At 38.4% G+C, this 17,595-nt stretch overlaps 1 protein-coding gene across 1 annotated transcript in view; it reads left to right on the forward strand.

Annotated features, from left to right (window-relative positions):
• BTAF1 (B-TFIID TATA-box binding protein associated factor 1) overlaps positions 1–17,595 on the forward strand; it is a 103,675-nt gene that overhangs the window by 63,365 nt on the left and 22,715 nt on the right. Inside the window, exons 21-25 of the mRNA XM_040486909.1 lie at positions 7,049–7,201; positions 7,430–7,551; positions 7,658–7,825; positions 17,083–17,160; positions 17,289–17,418. Coding sequence (XP_040342843.1) covers positions 7,049–7,201; positions 7,430–7,551; positions 7,658–7,825; positions 17,083–17,160; positions 17,289–17,418 — 651 coding nt within the window. The remainder of the gene's footprint in view (positions 1–7,048; positions 7,202–7,429; positions 7,552–7,657; positions 7,826–17,082; positions 17,161–17,288; positions 17,419–17,595) is intronic.

Below are 17,595 nucleotides of genomic sequence, written 5' to 3' on the forward strand. Positions count from 1 at the left end.
AAAACTGTGGTTTCTAAAAGAATGTTTACTCATTGATGCAATTCTAGAAATAGAATTGTTCCTAAGTATCCCTGGTAACAGCTAGGTAAAGATTCTGTGCTGAAGTTTACATGAAAGGTAAATTGAGAGATGATAACTGAAAGCTTAAAAAGCAAGTGAAGTCTCTGTGGGGGTTGGTTAGAGAATTCTGGAGTATACTCCTAGGCTGGAAATAATATATATAGCCAAGGCAGGAAAAAGAAGTGACTTGAAAGAAGGGAAGGGGCAAGACCTTGTTGCCAAGCTGCTTAAAACATTTTGATGGGATTTTTATAATTGAGGGAATAAGTAGATACATAGTTCATCCATGTTGTAGTATGTATCACTACTTCTGTTTTATGGTCAAATAGTATTCCGTTGTATGGATATACCATGCTTTGTTTATCTGTTCACCAGTTGATGGACTTTTGGATTATTAACCATCTTTTGACTTTTTTTTAAAATTTTTTAATGTTTATTTATTTTGAGAGAGAGAGAGAGAGAACAGGGAGGGGCAGAGAGAGAGAGGGAGACACAGAATCCGAAGCAAGTTCCAGGCTCTGAGCCGTTAGCACAGAGTCCCATGCAGGACTCGGACCCACGAACCACGAGATCATGATCTGAGCCAAAGTCAGACACTTAACCGACTGAGCCACCCAGGCGCCTCCATCTTTTGACTATTACAAGTAAAGTTAACTGAACATGCACTTGCAAGTCGTTGTGTGGGTATATACTTTTGTTTATTTTTATAAATTATTTTAAATGTTTTGTTATTTATTTTGAGAGAGAGAGACAAAGTACTTAAGTTGGGGGCAGGACAGGGAGAAAGAGAATTCCAAGCAGGCTCTGTACTGTCAGTGCAAAGCTTGATGCGGGGCTTGATCTCATATGAGATCATGACCTGAGCTGAGGTCAAGACTTGGGTGCTTAACCAGCTCAGACACCCAGGCGCCCATTTTAAATGTTTATTTATTTATTTTGACAGAGTGAGAGAGAGCATGCGCACATGTGAGTGGAGGAGGGGTAGAGAGAGAGGGAGAGAGAGAATCCGAAGCAGGCCCTGGGCTCCGTCTCACTAACCATGAGATCATGACCTGAGCCAAAATCAAGATTCAGATGCTTAACTGACCGAGCCACCCAGGTGCACCTATATGTTTTAGTTTTTTTGAGCAGATATCTAAAAATGGGATTACTAGGGTCATATGATACTGAAATTCTTAAGAAATTGCCAGACTGTTTTTCCAGAGTAACTGTACCATTTTGTGTTCCTACCAGCGAAGTATGAGCATAAGTTGGGTAACCTCTGTGAAAAAAGTTTGGCTATATCTGCTGAAGTTGAAGATTCCCATCCAATAACCAGCAAATTCATCCCAGATATATAGCCTAGAGAAATTCATACACGTGTACCAAGACATAGCTTTAAGAATATTTATCATAGTATTATTTATAGTAGTCTAAGACCACTCAAATGTTCATCATCAGTGGAGTAGATATGTTAACTGGATGGTGATGGTGATGATGATACTGCAAAAGAATGAACAAAGTAAAGGCACAACAGTACTAATCTTTAACATAAGATTCCATTTTTATGAAGTTCAAAAATAAGTAAAAGTACATGGGATGCATACTTAGGTGGTAAAGGTATGAAGAAAAGAAAGAGGTTGCCATGAAAGTCAGTAAAGTGATTATCTCTTGGGGAAAGGAGAGTTGGTTATCACTGGGAGGGAACATATGGGGTCTTCTAGGATTATGGCAGGGCTATTTTTATTGATCTGGTAATGGTTATAAAGTTGTTTATTTATAAAACTGTACATTTATTTATATATTTGTCTATATGAATAGTTTATCCCACAATAAAAAGTATTAAAATAAGTACCATGGCCAAAAAAATGAAATACTACACTACTATATTGAAAGACACAAGTCATTTCCAGAATAGTTTCCATTTTTGCTTCCTAGGTCTTACTCATATTTTTTAATTCTTGGACCTTGCATCATCTTATTTGTAAACTAAATTGTTAGTCCCCTTGGCCCTTTTCCACTTTGGAATCAGTGAGTGATAGGAAACCACCATGTGTTCTTTGAGCAAAGGAGTAGATGATGAACAAATGTTTTAGGAACATTAATCTAACAGCTGAAAGCAATTTAATAGCTGTTAGGAAATCAGTTTAATAGCTGTTTATGGATTAGAATGGAAGTGACCCAAAACACAGCCCAATCCACTGTGAGGAGATAGTCAATTGTTTTTTAAGGGGATACTAACAATATTTGATAATCAGATTGGCAAAGAAAAGAGACTCTGACCATTAGAGGTTGAGAAAAGATTAGTCAAACTCTCTTTGATGTGATCTGTATTATATTCTCACCATGATAGAAAAACAGGAATCAGGGGTGCCTGGCTGGCTCAGTTGGTACAGCATATGACTCTTGATCTCAGGGTTGTAAATTCAAGCCCCATCTTGAATGTAGAGATTACTTAAAAGTAAAGCCCTTAAACAATAAAACAGGACTAGATATATCCTCCCAGCATAAGTAGAAAACTAGACAAAATGAATCAAACAGTGGTTTTCGATACTGAAGAGCAGGCAACACAGGATAGAAATCATGAGAGAAAAGAAACAAATGAAGTGCCCTAGCTTACTGCCTAAAGTAAGTTTCCAGGCCATCGGACAGGGAAGTGAAACCTAAACAGAACCTCACAGTTTCACCAATTTGAATAGTCAAGAGTTCAGAGTGTAGGTAGGACAAGATTGCTAGAATTTGCAAGGACCCAAGAAGTAGTGGCAGAGAAGAAGCTCCAGATGTCCACACCAGGGCTGAGTATTCATCTGGGCATATGTGTGAGAATGTATGTTTGAGACTGGGAGAAAAAATGATTGAAAGGAGTAGGTGGAACAATTCCCAGAGCTCACACATGGTCAGGAATAATTTGTGTTTCCACAAAACTGAATCAGAAGACTGCCTCCCATTTAGAGCATTAAGCACAATTCTTAGAAGTATATTGCCCAAGTAGTGAGATCAAACTAGCCCTTGACAGAAGGCTGATTTGGATCTACCTTAACAAAGCTTAAAAATAAGCCCTAAAAGGAGGATCAAATTGATTTCAAGTAACTTTAAATCACATCCCAGAAAATAACTCTAAAATATTAAAACCAAAGAAGGGGTACCTGGGTGGCTCAGTTGATTGAGTTGTGGACTTCAGCTCAGGTCATGATCTCACGGTTTGTGAGTTCGAACCCTGCATCATGCACAGAGTCTGTTTTGAATCCTCTGTCCCTCCCCCACTTGTGTGTGCATGCTCTCTCAAAAATAAATAAAAATATTTAAAAAAAAACCCCAAAACACCAAGAAATCCAGCACCCAACAACATAAATGATGTTTAGCACCCACCAAAAAATGGCCAGGTATAAAAATATATCCAATAACCAGCAGAAAAGTCAGTCAGTAGAAACAGACCCTGAAATGGCCCAGATAATAGAATTAGTAGATAAGGATATTAAAATACATTCTGTATGTTCAAGAAAGTAGAGGAAAGCATAGATACAGTGAGTAAAGTGGAAGAAGGAAGAACAAACCAAATTGAACTTCTTGAGATGAAAAATACAATTACAAATAAAAACACACTGGTTGGGATTAATGGGAGAATGGATGCTACAAAAGAAAAGATTACTGAGTTTGAAGATGTAGCAATAGAAACAAGAATATCATGCAAGTATATTCCTGTTCTGCACTGTCTTGATTTCCTCTATTACATCTTCACAGGAAGAACATGTACTTTTCTGAAATATATACTGAGAAGGATTCAAGTAATTTTGACAGAAGCTCTAATTCCTTGCACTGTTAGTAACTGTTGGTGATTTAATAGGAATTGGAATGAGGAATATATACATAGGAAGAGTTCCTGGCACTGAATAATATTTATGACTTCCCAGCTTGGAGTTTCATTGTTAGGAAATGTATCTACTTATATGGCCTTATGGCTGGTTGTCATTAAAAATTCCGTGAAGATAGATGTTTGACAATTTTGTAAAGCATTTGTGCTTACAAAATGAGAGGCCTCATTTTGATGACCACCATTATACTATTAGATGTTCTAAAGTGTTAGATTCTATTTTATTAGATACAGTTGTTAATTCCTAAACTTCCTGAAAATATAACAGGTAGTCATTTTTAAGACTAACTGTGCATACCTCATTCCTCTGATATATTTCTCATGTGATGTGGAATATATATTTTAAATGACCTTTTTTTAAATGTTTATTTTTGAGACAAATAGAGCATGAGCGGGGGAGGGGCAGAGAGAGAAAGGGATAGAGGATCCAAAGCAAGCTCCACACTGATAGCAGCAAGCCCAACATAGGGATTGAACTCACAAATTATGAGATCGTGACCTAAGCCAAAGTCGGCTGCTCAGTTGAGCCACCTAGGCACCCCTATATTTTAATTGACCTTAATTGATACTCTGTTTCCAGAATTTTACATTTCTTAACTTAAGATATGCCATATGGCAGTAGTTCTCAAGCTTTTTGGTGTGAGTGTCTCATTACATTCTTTTTTTTTTTTAATATATATTTTTTTATTTTTTTATTTTTAAAAATTTTTTTATATATTTTTAGCTTTTTTAATTTTTTAATATGAAATTTTTAAAATATATTTTTATAATCTTTATTTATTTTTGAGAGGGGGGAGAGAGAGAGTGAGTGCTAGTGGGGGAGGAACAGAGACAGAGGGAGACACAAAATCCAAAGCAGGCTCCAGGCTCTCAGCTGTCAGCACAGAGCCTGATGTGGGGCTCGAATTCACAAACTGCAAGATCATGACCTGAGCTGAAGTCAGATGCTTAACTGACTGAGCCTCCCAGGTGCTCCTCATTATATTCTTAAAACTTGAAAACCCTAGAGCTTCTATCATATTTTCTGTAATAGAAATTAAAACTAAGAAATGTAGGGGCGCCTGGGTGGCACAGTCGGTTCAGCGTCCGACTTCAGCCAGGTCACGATCTCGCGGTCCGTGAGTTTGAGCCCCGCGTCGGGCTCTGGGCTGATGGCTCAGAGCCTGGAGCCTGTTTCCGATTCTGTGTCTCCCTCTCTCTCTGCCTCTCGCCCATTCATGCTCTGTCTCTCTCTGTCCCAAAAATAAATAAACGTTGAAAAAAAAATTAAAAAAAAAAAACAACTAAGAAATGTAAAAAAGATTTATTATTTCATTTAATAAACCCATTAGATGTTGCCATTAATAACATCTTTAAATGAAAAATAACTTTTTTTCTAAAAAATAAGCTAGTGAGAAAAGTGACGTTGTTTGGCATGTTTGCATATCTCTTTTATGCCTGGTTTAATAGTAGATAGCTGGATTGTTATATTTACTTAGGCATTCAGGCTCTTGCAATATGTTTCTTGGGCTGAGGTATATGAAGAAAGTCAAGCCTCATAGAGATAGGTAGTTGGAAAAGTGAGCAGTATTTTGACAGCTTTTTAAATAATTGTGGACATTCTTTTATCTGATAACATACCAAAACTCAAAAAGAGAAAAGTTATTACATTTATGTGCAGTGTGGAATCTAAAAATCCTATCACTGAATATAAAATCTCTCTACATTCAGATTTATTGGTTTATCTTACACTTATGAATAGAACTTATACCCATACATGTTTTTTAACATCAGCATTGGTCACTTGGAAAATACTGATTCAATGAGTTATGTAAATCTTTTAAAGGTTGATAATATTTTGTCATAAATTAGCAAAAAATCAGATTCGTTAGATCACTAACAGAAAATTCTTCTTAAGTATTGGAAAGCTTATACTTAAGCTCAAGCTCACAGTGCTATTTCTCTTGGAAGATTGAATTTTATCATTGGCAACAAGTTTATGTCAGTTGTTTTCTTTGAAGTGACAAATTTATATTTAAGAAAATGTCGGCCAGACAGCCAAGTCAGAATAACAGTTTGTCAGTCCATTCAAGTAAAATGTTGTTCTGTGAAAAATGGCTCACTCAGGTCACAATGTAAACAATCTCATAAGTGCTTTTTTCTCAACATAATTATATTTTGATATACAACAAAAGTGCTTTATGTGTAGTTCGCATTTGTTTTTTGCACAGAATGTTAAAAAGATGTGCATTCAAGGGTTAAGGTCTAATAAAGTTATTTTTACTACTTTAAGGACATTGTTTTTTTAATGTTTAATTTTGGGAGAGAGGAAAAACTCAAGCGGGGAGAGGCAGAATGAGGAGGACAGAGGATCCGAAGTGGTCTCTGCACTGACAGCCGTGAGGCTGATGGGGGCTTGAACTCACAAACTATGAGATCATGACCTTGAACCAAAGTTGGACATTCACCTGACGCACTACCCAGGTGCCCCTACTGCTTTAATAAGGACATTCTTAACTGAAATTGGCTTTTAAAAAAATGCTGATACATGGCTGTAACACAGTGACTACTGGTACATTTAGTGATGTTGCCTTGATTCTTTTTGAGGCATAAGCAGTTTTGCCCACCATTACTTTTGGAGCCTCAGTGCAAATGTCAGCCAAGTGAAAAAAGCAAACAATGTCTTTCCTTTATTATGAAATGGTTTTGACCTCAGTGATCCTTTGAAAAAATCTTGGGTATCCTGACAGGTCTGCAGACTACCTTTTGAGAACTGATACCCTAAGGCATCATAACACTGAAATTGAGAAGCTCCTGTAACAGCCTTTTATTTAAAATAAGTTATACAATCTTGTTTGCCTCTTTATCAAGTAATGCCTGGTGTGGGGAACATAAGTTGTAGGTGTATTCTTTAAAATACCTCATGTGCTTATTTAGTAGTCTGATAACACTTTTAATACCTGTCAAATTTAAACTCTATTTGTTGTCCAATCTTTAAAATTATTTATTATTACTTATTACTATTATTTTAACTATTACTATTTCTGAATTATTTTTCTCTATTTACATTTTGATAAGACTTGCAGTTATTTCATAATCTGAGTATGAACAAATTAACTGTGGTAAATAGTTTTAATACACTTTAAAAAATCACTTCAGGCAGGCATTCCAGACCCTCCAAATATGTCAGAAGAACTAATCCAATTGAAAGCCAAGGAACGACACTTTTTGGAGCAGTTATTAGATGGGAAAAAATTAGAAAATTACAAAATACCAGTACCAATTAATGCTGAACTCAGAAAATATCAGCAGGTAAAGTTTTATACTTATATAATGAATAGTGACTATTCCTTTCAATGTACCCTGAAGAGTTTTTAAAATTTTATTTAGTAAACACTTGTGTTTAGTGTCTTTTACCCGTTTATTACTCCTTTGCCTATAAAAACATGGATTTTTGGTCTGTGCAAATGTGTTTTATAAGAAAAAAATTTTTATGATCTGTTCACATTTATAATTTTTCTCTTTCTCCTAACCTTTCAGGATGGTGTGAACTGGTTAGCATTTCTTAATAAGTATAAACTTCATGGAATTCTGTGTGATGACATGGGTTTAGGAAAAACTTTACAGTCCATCTGCATTCTAGCGGGAGATCACTGTCACCGGTAATTTAAAATGTTATTTTTTTGGAAAAGGGGTTTTAGATGCTGAGAAATGTAAAAACCAAACAAACAAACACTGGTTAATTTATTGTGTTTTATTGTTGTAAAGGGCCCAAGAATATGCAAGATCAAAATTGGCAGAATGTATGCCACTTCCTTCCTTGGTGGTTTGTCCGCCAACATTAACAGGTCACTGGGTGGATGAAGTCGGTAAATTTTGCTCCAAAGAATATCTCAATCCATTACACTATACTGGACCTCCTACTGAAAGAATAAGGTAAGAACTCTACAGCAAAAATATTTAATCTTCTGTTTTGAGAATCACTTTAGAAGAATACAATTTATTAAAAATGACTTCTAGTTAGTCTTTTTGGTTGTCAGAACCTCAACTTATTTAAGAAAGATGAGTGTATGTTATAAAGATAAAATCAGTGAGATACTTCAGAGTTTAGAGACTTTAGCCATTGTTAACAGTCAATTGGATTTTCTAAGTATTGGACCTAGGAACCAAAGCCATTCTCTATGCCCTTCTTGGGAGCCTTGTAATCACAGCATCTCTTTCTCTAAGAGCTCCCTGATCCCCAAAATGCTTTTGCTCCATAAGGGCTGCTCTGACTGTCCTGAGACCATAGCAGTGTTAGAGTTCAATTAGCTTTACCCTTTCTCTCTTAAACTGGTACATCCCTTATGTTCCTAAATACAATTTTTTAAAAAATGTTTATTTTTGAGAGAGAGAGCACAATTGGAGGAGGGGCAGAGAGAGAGAGAGAGGGAGACACAGAATCTGAAGCAGGCTCCAGCCATGAGCTGTCAGCACAGAGCCTGACGTGGGTCTCAAACTCATGAACCATGAAATCTGACCTGAGCCAAAGTTGGACGCTTAACCGACTGAGCCACCCAGGCGCCCCCCTAATACAAATTTTGAAGAGCAGAATTTCCATTGATCTCAGTTTACCTTTTTGTGTGTGTGCAAATTTTTATTTACATTCTAGTTAGTTAACAGTGTAATATTGGCTTCAGGAGTGGAATTTAGTGATTTATCAGTTACATATAACACCCAGTGCTGTCATAACAAGTGCCTTCTTTAATATCCATCACCCATTTAGCACACCCCCCACCCACATCCCTCCAGCAAGTCTGTTTTCAATCTTTAAGAGTCTCTTATGGTTTGCTTCCCTCTCTTTTTTTTTGTTCCCCCTTCCCATGTGTTCATCTGTTTGTTTCTTAAATTCCACATGTGAATGAAATCATGTATTTTTCTCTGACTTATTTTGCTTAGCATAATACATTCTAGCTACATCCATGTCATTGAAAACGGCAAGATTTCATTCTTTTTGATGGCTCAGTAATATTCCATTGTATGTATACACCACATCTTCTTTATCCATTCATCAATTGATGGATACTTGGGCTCTCCCCATCATTTGGCTGTTGTTAATAACGCTGCTGTAAACACTGGGGTCCATGTACCCTTTTGAATATGTATTTTTGTATTCTTTGGGTAAATACCTAATAGTGCAATTGCCAGGTCATAGGGAAGTTCTGTTTTTAGCTTTTTGAACAACCTGTGTGTGTACTCTTTTCCAGAGTGGCTGCACCAGTTTGCATTCTCACCAGCAGTGTAAGAGAGTTGCCCTTTCTCCACATCCTTGCCAACATCTGTTGTTTCCTGTGTTATTAGTTTTAGCTGTTCCGACAGTTGTGAGGTGGTATCTCATCCTAGTTCTGCTTTGTATTTCCCTCATGATGAGTGATGTTGAGCAGTTTTCATGTGTCTGTTAGCCATCTGTATCTTCTTTGAAAAAATGTATATTCATATCTTCTGCCCATTTCTTAACTGGATTGTTTTTTGGGTATTGAGTTTGATAAGTTATGTACAGATCTTGGATACTAACCCTTTATCAGATATGTCATTCGCAGATATCTTCTCCTATTCTGTAGGCTGCCTTTTAGTTTTGTTGATAGTTTCTTTTGCTGTGCAGAAGCTTCTTATCTTGATGAAGCCCTAGTAGTTCATGTTTGCTTTTGTTTCCCTTGCCTTTGGTGATGGGTCTAGTAAGAAGCTGCTCTGGCGAGGTCAAAGAGGTTGCTGCGTGTTTTACTCCTGTAGGATTTTGGTGGTTTCCTGACTCACATTTAGGTCTGGCATTCATTTTGAATTTATTTTTGTGTGTGGTGTAAGCAAGTGGTCCAGTTTCATTCTTCTGCATGTTGCTGTCCAGTTTTCCCAACACCATTTGTCGAAGAGACTTTTTCCGTTGGATATTCTTTCCTCTTTAGCTAAAGATTAGTTGACCATATAGTTGTGGGCCCATTTCTGGGTTTCCTGTTCTATTCCATTGATCTGTATGCTTACGTTTATGCCAGTACCATACTGTCTTGATGACTACAGCTTTGTAATGTAGCCTCAAATTCCGGAATTGTGTTGCCTCCAGCTTTGCTTTTCTTTTTTAAGATTGCTTTGGCTGTTTGGGGTCTTCTGTGATTCCGTAACCAATTTTATGATTGTTTGTGATGATAGTTCTGCAAAGAATGCTGTTGGTATTTTGATAGGGATTGCATTAAATGTGTAGATTGCTTTGGATAGTATAGACATTTTAACAATGTTTGTTCTTCCAATCCATGAGCATGGAATGCTTTTCCATTTCTTTGTGTCCTCTTCAATTTCAAGTGTTCTATAGTTTTCAGAGTACAGATCTTTTACCTCTTTAGTTAGGTTTATTCCTAGGTATGTTACAGTTTTTGGTGCAATTGTAAATGGGGTTGGTTCCTTGGTTTCTTTTTCTGCTCCTTCATTATTGCTGTATAGAAATGCAACAGATTTCTATGTATTGATTTTACATCCTACGACTGCTGAATTCATGTATTCTAGCAATTTTTTGGTGAAGTCTTTTGGGTTTTATATGTAAAGTATCATGATGTTGTCTGCAAATAGTGAAAGTTTGACTTTTTCTTTGCTGATTTGGATGGATGCCTTTTCTTTTTGTCTCTGATTGTTGAGGCTAAGACTTCTGGTACTATGTTAAATAGTAATGAGAGTGGAAATCCCTGACTTGTTCCTGACCGTATCACTGAGGGTCATATTAGCTGTGGGTCTTTTGTATATGGCCTTTATGATGTTGAGACATGTTCTGTCTATCCCTGCTTTGTTGAGGGCTTTATCAAGAATGGATGCAGTATTTTGTCAGATGCCTTTTCTGCATCTTTTGACAGGATCACATGGTTCTTATCCTTTCTTTATTAATGTGTATCACGCTGATTGATTTGCAAATATTGAACTAGCCCTGCAGCCCAGGAATAAATCTCACTTGATCATGGTGAATAATTCTTTTAATGTGCTGTTGGATTTGATATGCTAGTATCTTGAGAATTTTTGCATCCATGCTCATCAGCAATATTGGCCTGTAATTCTTCTCTTAGTGGAGTCTTTGTCTGGTTTTGGAATCAAGGTAATGCTGGCCTTGTAGAATGAGTTTGCAAGTTTTCCTTCCATTTCTATTCTTTTGAATAGTTTGAGAAGAATAGGTATTAACTCTTATTTGTTTTTTTTTTTTAATTTATTTTATGTTTATTTTTGTGAGAGAGGGAGTTAGGGTGTGAGCAGGGGAGGGTCACAGAGAAAGAGGGAGATACAGAATCCAAAGCAGGCTCCAGGCTCTGAGCTGTCAGCACAGAGGCTGACGTGAGCTTGAACCCATGAACCGTGAAAGCCGAAGTTGGACATTTAACCAACTGAGCCACCCAGGCGCCCCAACTCTTCTTTAAATGTCTGCTAGAATTCCCCTGGGAAGCCGTCTGGCCCAGAACTCTTGTTTGTTGGGAGATTTTTTTTGTTTTTAAGCTTCTTTATTTTTTGAGAAAGAGAGAGAGAGAGAGAGAAAGGCAGTGCCAGCTAGGGAGGGACAGGGAGAGGAGGAGAAAGAGAATCCCAAGCAGGTTCCACACTCAGTTCAGAGGCTGACGCAAGTGATCTCATAAGCCATGAGAACACAACCTGAGATGAGATGAAAAGTTGGATGCTTAACGATCAAGCCACCCAGGCTCTCTTGTTGGGCTCTCTTGTTGGGAGATTTTTGATGGCTGATTCAGTTTCTTTGCTGGTTATGGGTCTGGTCTAATTTTCTGTTTCTTCCTGTTTTGGTTTTGGTAGTGTGTGTGAATTTCTAGGAATTTGTCTATTTTCCAGATTGCCCAGTTTGTTGGCATGTAATTTTTCATAATATTCTCTTATAATTGTTTGTATTTCTGTGGTGGTGGTAGTGATCTCTCTTGTTTCATTTGTGATTTTGAGTCCTTTCTTTTTTCTTTCTGATAAGTCTGGCTAGGGGGTTATCAATTTTATTAATTTTTTCAAAGAACCAGCTCTTAGTTTCACTGATCTGTTCTCTTGGTCTTTTTTTTTTTTTAATGTTTATTTACTTTTGAAAGAAAGAGCAGGAACAGGGGAAGGACAGAGAGAGAGGGAAACATAGAATCTGAAGCAGGCTCCAGGCTCCAAGCTGTCAGCACAGAACCTGACGTGGGGCTCAATTCCACAAACTGCGAGATCATGACCTGACTGAAGTTGGATGCTCAACTGACTGAGCCACCCAGGCACCCCAGATTTTGTTTGTTTCTCTGTTGTTCATTCTGGTGGCTTTAGGCTTTATTTGCTATTCCTTTTCTAGCTCCTTTAGGTGTAAGGTTAGGTTGTATATTTGTGACATTTCTTATTTCTTGAGGTGAGCTTGTATTACAGTATACTTCCCTGTTCAAATTGCCTTTGCTGCATCCCAAAGGTTTTGGACCGTCATGTTTTCATTTTCATTTGCTTCCATGTATTTTTTAATTTTTTCTCTAATTTCTTATTTAACCCATTCATTCTTTAGTAGGATGTTCTTTAACCTCCATGTATTTGAGGGCTTTGCAAATTTTTTCTTGTGGTTGATTTCAAGTTCCATAATGCTGTGGTCTGAAAATATGCATGCTGTGATCTCGATTTTTTTGTACTTGTTGAGGATTGATTTGTGATGCAGTATGTGATCTGTTCTGGAGAATGTTCCATGTTCATTCAAAAAGAATGTGTATTTTGCTTTAGGATGAAATGTTCTGAATATATTTGTTAAGTCCATCTGATCCAGTGAGTCATTCAAAGCCATTATTTCCTTGTTGATTTTCTGCTTGGATGATCTGTCCATTGCTGTAAGTGGGGTGTTAAAATTCCCTACTATAATTCTATTATCAGTGAGTTTATGTTTGTTACAATTGATTGGGTACCCCCAAGTTGGGAGCATAAATATTCATAATTGTTAGATATTCTTGATGCATAGACTCCTTAATTCTGATGTAGTGCCTTTCTTTATCTCTTGTTACAATCTTTGTTTTAAAATCTATTTGTCTGATATAAGTGTGGCTACTCTGGCTTTCTTTTGACTTCCATTAGCATGATAGATGATCCTCCATCCCCTCACTTTCAGTCTGCACGTGTCTTTAGGTCTAAAATGAGTCTCTTGCAGAGAGCATATAGATGGATTATGGGGTTTTTTATATATACATTTTGATACCCTGTGCCTTTTGATTGGAGCATTTAGTCCATTTACATTCAGAGTGATTATTGGTAGATAAGAATTTAGTGCCATTGTGTTACCTATAAAGTTGGTGTTTCTGGTGATGTTCTCTGTTCCTTTCTAATCTTTGTTGCTTTCGGTCTCCCACTCAAAGAGTCCCGTTTGATACTTCTTGCAGGGCTAGTTTAGTGGTCATGAACTGTAATTTTTGTGTTTGAAGCTCTCTCTTTTATGAATGACAGCCTTGCTGGATAGTGTTCCTAACTGCATATTTTTCCTATTTAGCATGTTGAGTATATCAAGCCACATTCCTTCTGGCCTGACAGAAGAGATCTGCTGTGAACCTAATCTGTCTTCCCTTGTAGGTTAATGGCTTTTTTCCTCTTGTTGCTTTCAGGATTCTTTCCTTTTCTGTGTATTTTGTGAATTTGACTATGATATTTTTTTATTATGGTCCTGCTTTTGTTGAATTGTTGTACCTCTTGAATTGTGATGTCTGTGTCCTTCCCCAGATAAGGGAAGTTTTCAGTTATAATTTGTTCAGATAAACCTTCTCTCTTTTCCCCTCTCTTCTTCTGGGACTCCTATGATAGGAATATTATTTTGCCTTAAGGCATTGCCTGAATTCTACATCCATGATCCAATATTTTTCTTTTCCTCTTCTTTTCAGCTTCATTATTTTCCATAATATTTTCTTTTATATTACTGATTCATTCCCTTGCTTCATCTGTCCTTGTTGTCATTGCAGCCAGTCTGTTTTGCATCTCAGTTCTAGCTTTTTTTTTTTCTTTCTTCCTTATTTTTTTAAAATGTCTGTTTAGGGGCGCCTGGGTGGCTCAGTCGGTTAAGCCTCTGACTTCACCTCAGGTCACAATCTCACGGTCCGTGAATTCAAGCCCCGCGTCGGGCTCTGGGATGATGGCTCAGAGCCTGGAGCCTGCTTCCAATTCTGTGTCTCCCTCTCTCTCTGCCTCTCTCCCGTTCATGCTCTGTCTCTCTCTGTCTCAAAAATAAATAAACGTTAAAAAATAAATAAATAAAATGTTTGTTTATTCTTGAGAGAGAGGGAGACAGAGCACGAGCAGGGGAGGGTCACAGGGAGGGAAACACAGAATGCAAAGTAGGCTCCAGGCTCTGAGCTGTGAGTACAGAGCCTAACATGGGGTTCGAACTCACGAACCATGAGATTATGACCTGAACTGAAGTCGGACACTCAACCGACTGAGCCACCCAGGTGTCCCTCAGTTATAGCATTTTTATTTTCAGCCTGACTAGCTTTTTGTTCTTTTATCGCTGCGTTAAGGAATTATCTAGTATCTTTTATGATTTTCTCAAGCCCAACTAGTATCCTTAATGTTGTTATTTTAAATTCTGGTTCAGGCATTTTACCTATATCTCTTTTGATTAATTCCCTGTTCTTTCTCTTCTTTCTTTTGGTGTTAATTCCTCAGTCTTGTCATCTTGTCTAGGTTACTGTTTGTGTGTGTGTGTGTGTGTGTGTGTGTGTGTGTGTGTGTGTGTGAGTGATTGTTAGGAAAGCCTGCTATAGCCTCCTCCTGAGAGTAATGGGAATGTTAAGAAAAGATCCTATAGTGTTTTGGGCCTGGTGCTTCAGGAGGTGTTTCAGAGTGTGCAGTCTACTGTTGTATTTTGGCTCCTCCTTTCCTCAAGTCAATTCTTTACAGAGTTTCTCCTTGCCTGCAGTGGAGGGATGTTTGGACCTTGTCCACTGTGTAGCAAGTTTTAACTAGGTGTGTTTTGGTCTCCCTGTTAAAAGAACTATACCTCTTTCCCCTAGAACTGAGGCTTTGCAGCATTCTGTGATCAGTAGAGTTGGTGTGTGTGAGAGGTTTGTGCTGGTCTTCTGGGTGAGGGACCTGCTGCGCTGATTCTGAGGCACCTTGCCCAAATGGAGATGCACCTGCAGGGTGCAGGGGGGCAGTACTTGGTGTAAGCAGTCTCTGTTGGGGAGTGCTGTATAGCTCACTGAAGTGGGTCATGCTGATGGGCAGGGGTGAAGTGGCGTCATCCTGCTCTCTCGTCTTCACAGCAGGGAGTTCGTGCCTGCCATTCTTCAGGAAGCCCTCACAAAAGAGCAAACAATCACCCCTCTTATGTCCCCAACCTCTGTCAGATCCCTGCCTTCACTCTGTGTCCATGCTGTCTGCCTGTCAGTGGCACAGTACTCCTGTGTTTTATTTATCTCAGATGTGTGGCTGAGTTTCAAAACTCCAAATTTTAGAGACCTGCACCAATCCTCTGGGGGAGGGTCTCACCATGCTGTGGCCAGTGGTTTGTCTCAGTAAAGCAGTTGCATGACTGCACAGTGGTTTGTGGTGTATGAGAAAGCACAGCAAAAAGCTGGCACCAAGGTTTGCTCCCTTCAGCAGGTGTCTCTATTTCTATGCTAGTGAACAGCTATGCTAGGGCAGCACATTGGCACAGCCAGTTCTTGTACCCTAAGAGGCTGTGCCATCATTCTCAGATGCACTTCAGGAAGGGCAACTGTTTCTCCCTGTGTGACCCAGGGCATCCTCAGACTACACTGCCCACTCCCAGGCCTCCACCCTCCCTCCCCACCAGAGCACTGCTAAGGCCACGACCCCAGCAATGGTGGGGACTTCTAAAAGTGGTCAGCCCCTCTCCTTTTCCCAGTCAGTGATGTGGGGAAAGAATTTTTTTGTGCAGTCCTCTCTGCACTATTGCATCCTCTCTTTCTCTCCTTTTCCAGTGTTCAGGGCTCCCTCCCCTCTGCAGCACCTGCTGCTCTTTTCTCCCCCAGATCAATTCTCTATAGCTCCTACCTTCCACGATATGGCCATTTTTCTACCTGTAGATGTGCAATTTGTTCTCTCTGCCCTAGGATCAATTTCTTGGGTGTTCAGAATGATTTGATATTTATCTAGCTGTGTTTGAGCGACAAGGCAAGCTTAGGACCCCCTACTTTTCCACCATCTTAACTCTAGTCCTTCAGTTCATCTTTTAAAGCATGGATAGTCATAGGTTGCTGATTAGTCCATAAATTTGCCACCCCTCTGTATTTATAATAGCTAACACATATTCAGCATTTATTAGCCAGGCATTATTCTTAGTAGTTTTACATTTATGTAAAATTGTGTATTGTGTATTCTCACAGTCACCACATGAGGTATGGTTATTAATTTTGTTCTCTGTTGGCAGATAGAAGTCTAATAAAACATGGGGCCTGGGTCTAAGGTCACTCAGCTAATTAAATAGGCAACAGCTTACACTCTTATAAAGAATTTACTATAGTGTCTTTAGTTAGAATTTATTCATTTACAAACTTAAGCAAACAAGAAGTCCGTTTATTCTCTAACTGAGAATTTCAGGGGTGAATTCTTGCTTCAGGTACATCTAAATTGCTCTCATTTGCTCTTCCTCTTGATACATAACTTGTTTTATTGGTCTGTGCATTCAATGAATAGATGATGATAAACAGTCTGAGGCCCACATTCACCTAACTTGGCAACTGTCGTGAACAGAGATCTTCCCTCTCCCATCACGAATATATCAATACTAGAAATGACTAACTGCTTTGGGTCATGCTCCCAAACCAGTCTTTATGGTCAGGGGGTAAAATATTGTGAATGGCCCAACCTGATTCAGTGTTTCATCGCTTTGGTGATTATGGGGACATGTGATTGATGGCTTCCCCTCACCCCCCAGCACAAAATAGTGCCTTCAAGGAAGAGGTGTGAGCACATAAAGTTACAATGTCCACTACATTTTGAATCAGGTACCCATCTCTTTTCTAATCGGACTGAGTTAGGCTAACAAGGCCAAATCAAAAGAAGAACGGTCTTCAGGTATCAGGGTCATGGATGTAGAATAAGCAGAAAAGAATGCTGGGCTTAGTAGGCACATTGAAAACACCTTGTAAGACGGTAGCTGTAGTTTCCCTCTTTGAAACTCTATTACAGACTTTGCAGGTTCCTCATTTCCCAATCTTACTTATTTTTAAATGCAGGTTACAGCATCAAGTAAAAAGGCACAATCTGATAGTGGCTTCATATGATGTTGTGAGGAATGACATAGATTTCTTTAGGTAAGAATTAAAATTTTTTTCTTTAGAAAAACTTACGAAGAGTGTTAATATTTTCCTGTCTGAAAGACTTTATATAGTTCCTGCAATATATTAAAAGGTGCTAAATTTTTTTGTTTATTCTCCCTTAGAAATATTAAATTTAACTACTGTATTCTTGATGAAGGCCATGTCATCAAAAATGGAAAAACAAAATTGTCAAAAGCTGTAAAACAACTGACTGCTAATTATAGGATTATTCTTTCTGGAACACCAATCCAGGTAATTATTTACTGTTCTCCCCCACTGTTTGCCATGTGGAAAGAAGGTTTGACAGGGGCGCCTGGGTGGCGCAGTCGGTTAAGCGTCCGACTTCAGCCAGGTCACGATCTCGCGGTCCGTGAGTTCGAGCCCCGCGTCGGGCTCTGGGCTGACGGCTCAGAGCCTGGAGCCTGTTTC

Source organism: Herpailurus yagouaroundi, unplaced genomic scaffold (genome assembly GCF_014898765.1).
Source record: "Herpailurus yagouaroundi ecotype Mexico unplaced genomic scaffold, PumYag 163, whole genome shotgun sequence".
NCBI lineage: Eukaryota > Metazoa > Chordata > Mammalia > Carnivora > Felidae > Herpailurus > Herpailurus yagouaroundi.